This window comes from Tachyglossus aculeatus, chromosome 22 (genome assembly GCF_015852505.1).
Source record: "Tachyglossus aculeatus isolate mTacAcu1 chromosome 22, mTacAcu1.pri, whole genome shotgun sequence".
Taxonomy (NCBI): Eukaryota; Metazoa; Chordata; class Mammalia; order Monotremata; family Tachyglossidae; genus Tachyglossus; species Tachyglossus aculeatus.
In genome coordinates this window covers 30,910,952-30,915,270 of record NC_052087.1, presented here as the reverse complement: position 1 = coordinate 30,915,270, position 4,319 = coordinate 30,910,952, and the positions used below count along the sequence as shown (strand labels likewise).

At 41.9% G+C, this 4,319-nt stretch overlaps 1 protein-coding gene across 1 annotated transcript; it reads right to left on the bottom strand.

The window, feature by feature from the left end:
* Positions 1 to 3,190: 3,190 nt before the first annotated feature.
* On the bottom strand, positions 3,191 to 4,117 carry LOC119943740 (olfactory receptor 4S2-like). Its single transcript, XM_038764889.1, has one exon. It carries the CDS (start codon positions 4,115 to 4,117, stop codon positions 3,191 to 3,193), a length of 927 nt encoding a protein of 308 aa, XP_038620817.1.
* Between the last annotated feature and the right edge of the window lie 202 nt (positions 4,118 to 4,319).

Genomic DNA, 4,319 nt, shown 5'->3' with positions numbered 1-4,319 from the left:
GGATCCAGATCAAGTGACCTACATAGACAAGTGAATGAAGAGTATGTTTGGGGCTGGAATTACAGCTAGAAGACAAAGACTTCTTTATGTGATAAAAATCCAAAATAAAAGTGTTGCTAAAGGAAAAAGATGTCTTAAAACTTCCTTTTAGAGACAATGAGCATGTAAAATCCAAACAAGTTATGGAACTGTTTTATGAATAAAATGGCATATTGCAGCTTCGACCAAGATAATAGGATGAACACAAAGGAAAATATAGGTGAAACAGAGGAGAAATTTCCTTACCAAGATGAAAATCCTTCATGAAGAGGGGTGTGGTTGTCATCTCGTGACTTATTTCCAAGCAGGTCAAATCATGAAACAGGAGGAATATGATGGAAAGAAATCCTGGCCCACGCCGGAGAAAAACAGACTGTGAAGAGCCAGGGTTGAAAAGTTACATCTGTCCAATCTGCTGAAACCAATTTGTGGATCTTGTTTATTGTTCTTCACATCAGCACCCTTCTGAATGGCAAAAATCCATGAAAGCTAAAGGGTCGGTTTCAGGCCAGTATTCATTTACATATAGGTGCCCAGAATCACACACCTTACCTTGCAGCCAGAGGTCAGATAGACTTTATTCTCACAGATTGTGGATCATTCAGTTTTTTTTCATTTAGAAAGAAGTGAATTTAATAATTGAACAGAAATTTAATAGTATTGAAAACACCTGGCCCTGCAATTTAGAACAATTCCATCCAGCCCACATCTCTTTCAAACCCAAGAAACAACAAAAGTCATTTCTTAGCTCTGGCTCAAGGTCTACTCCAAGCGATTCTCCTTGTTCACAGTTGACTATATGACTATGCGAACTATTAAGTTGCCACAGGACCATTTAAAGACCATTAAAGGAGCCAGGGACTTATCCCCTAGAGGGACTTCCATTCGGCTTCAGCGGATCTCAGAGACAAGGAAGGAAGCCACAAAACTAGTTGAGGTCAATTAAAAAAAAATCAGAAACTTGACCAGTAATAATAATGGAGGTATTATTAAAGACTCACTACATGCCTAAAACTGTGCCAAGTGTTGGGGATGATACAGGATAATCAGACTGGAAAAAATCTCTTTTCCCCTTGAGACGCACATCTAAAGGAAATGGAGAACAAATATTTAGTCACCCATTTTAGGGATGAGAAAACTAAAGCATAGAGAAGCTAAGTGACTAGCCCGAGGTCACACAGCATGTACATGGCAGATCTGGGATTAGAACCCAGTTCTCTGACTCCCAAGCCAAAGCTCTTTCCATTAGGCTATGCTGCTTCTCTGTAGAGTGGATAGAGCACTGGCCTGGGAATCAGAAGGTCATGGGTTCTAATTCTGGCTACACCACTTGTCTGCTGTGTGACAGAGAAGTGAAGCGATATGCACAAGGTTACACAGCAAAGTGGCAGAGGAGGATTAGAACCCAGGTCCAGCTGACTCTCAGGCCTATGCTCATGCCCACGCTTGGGGGGACAATAGGTAGTGAATCCCCATTTTGTAGGTAAGATAACTGAGGCACAGAGAAGATGAATGACTTGACCAAGATCACACGGCAGACAAGTGGTGGAGCTGGGATTAGTATCCAGGCTCTGTGACTATCAGGCCCAGGCTCTATCCATCAGGCCACACTGCTTCTTACATGGATTAGCACCCCTTTTCTATGTTGCAAATATTTGAAAGATTCTCTCTTCCAAAGAAGTTCTCCTTCATATTCTGATCTCATCATCGAAAGTTCATGTGAAGGCATGTGAACGCTCTGTAGATGGTATTCTGCACTGAACAATGGCAGGGTGCTCTATCTGAATGCTTGTAAAAGTGGAAGTGAAATTCCAGCATTGGGCTAGTTTGTCATTTTTATACTCTCCTTGGGAATCTCACAACTCTATGGATGCTTACACAGTCCTGCATGTAACTTAAGTTGGTATTTATAAACAGTATTATTCAGCATCCATAGTAATTGCTGTTTATAACAGCCAGTTGGAAAGATTTCATACGTAACCTCAGTACTGCATACCATTGAACTCTATGTAGATATGAGAGTGTCTGTCATAAGAAAATCACCAAGGGATCACCAAGATCACCTAATGGAAAGGGCATGGGGTGGAAAAACAGGAGTTCTGGGTTCTAGTTCTTTTACTGTCCTGCTGTGTGTCCTTGGGTAAATCACCTAATCGCTCTGTGCCTCAGTTTCCTCATCTATAAATTAACTGCCTTTCAGACTGTGAGACCCATCAGGGACAATCTGTTCACTGTGTAATGAATTAGGTGCTTAACACATAGAATGTGATTAATTAATACCTTATTTAATCAATGCCATAAAGCAGATCACTTAATTTTCTATATTTTCCATTTTAACTTCCACTTGTCATTCTCCCCATATAACTGTTGTCTTGCATAGCACTGTGTGCTCTTGGCTGGATAGAACACCAGAGTTCCCATGGCCTAAAATAATTTTAACAGTGAACAATAAGAAACAAATGGAGACACTAAAAAGAAATTGAATCCCTACTGTAGTCCCTTTGCATCCCCTTTGAATTTCCCGAGCCCGCTGTTGGGTAGGGACCGTCTCTATATGTTGTCAACTTGTACTTCCCAAGTGCTTAGTACAGTGCTATGCACACAGTAAGCGCTCAATAAATATGATTGAATGAATGAATGAATGAAGCTGTGGTAGTGGGGCAGTTCTGAGGATGTTTGCTGCATTTATTCTCTTTGTGCTTTTACTGTAGGGGTATGGGGAGTGCTAGAAGATTGTGAGGAAGGAAAGAAGGAAGAAGAGGGGTATTGCTAGAGAAGCAGTGTGATGTAGTGGCTAGAGTACAGATCTTGGAGTCAGAAGAACTTGGGTTCTCACCCTAGTCCCCCTAAATTCTTCTGTGTGACCTTGGGTAACTCACCTCACTTTTTTGTGCCTCAGTTTCCTCATCTGTAAATGGGGATTAAGAATGTGAGCACCATGTGGGACAGGGACTGTGTCCAACCCAATCTCCTCATATCCACCCCAGCACTTAGTATGGTACCTAGCACGTAGTAAGTGTGGAACAAATACCACAGTTATCACTATTGCAAAGTATGGGCAGGACTTTGTAAGGTAAATTGAACTCTAGGCACCTAACAGATGTTTGAAGCCTAATTACACCTTCAAAATGCAAATATGTGGCTTCGTACTTCATTTTTGCAAAACAATTTTCCTACTCCACAACTTCTTCATGGCATTCTTCACCACTGCATTCCTCAGAGTGTAGATCAGAGGGTTTAACATGGGGGTGATGATGGTATAAAATATGGCAACCATTTTATCTCCCGAAAAGGTGGTGTCTGGTCTCATGTACATAAAGGTACAGGGACCAAAGAAGATGATGACCACAACAATGTGAGAACCACAGGTAGAGAGAGCTTTTCGCCGTCCTTCTTTGCTCTGATGTCTCAGGGACCACAGTATGACAGTATATGAGAAAAGTAAGATGAGAAAGCTCCCCAGAGTGATCGTCCCACTATTGGCTGTGTCTACAACACCGGCGACATAGGCGTTGGCACAGACGAGTTTCAGCATGGGATGGACGTCGCAAAAATAGTGATCGATCACATTGGGGCCACAGAAGGGCAGCGGGACAACCAGGGACAACTGAATTATGGAGTGGATGAGGCCCCCAACCCATGTGCCCACAAGCATTTTATTGCACACAGACCGGTTCATGATGTTCAGGTAATGGAGTGGTTTGCAGATGGCCACATAACGGTCATAGGCCATCACTGTAAGGAGGAAGATCTCGGTGCAACCCAAGAAATGGACAACAAAAAGTTGCATCATACACCCCTCAAAGGAGATGGTTTTCCTTTCTGAGATCAGGTCTCTGATCATCTTAGGGGCTGTGCTGGAGGAGTAGCAAAGATCTACCAGAGACAGATAGTTGAGGAAGAAGTACATGGGTGACCTGTAGAGTTTTCCGAAACAGATGGTCAGCATGATGAGGATGTTTCCCAGAAGGATGATGACATAGAAGAGGAAAAATATCACAAAACATGCTTTCTGCACTTCTACATTCTGAGAAAATCCCAAGAGCTCAAATTCTGTGACATTGTTTATCTTTTCCATGGATTTATTGAATGGCAAAGTGCATAGGAGGTGATTGATTTCCCTAGAATGGTACAATAGAAATAACATCATTGATTGAAATGTAGACGGACTCATCATTCCTGAGGGAAAAAAACCCACAGTTGTCAAGGGTCCGGAATCCTGAATCTTTTTAGTATGTATTTTTCAATTTCATTTAATAAAGGGTTACTGTAATTAAAGG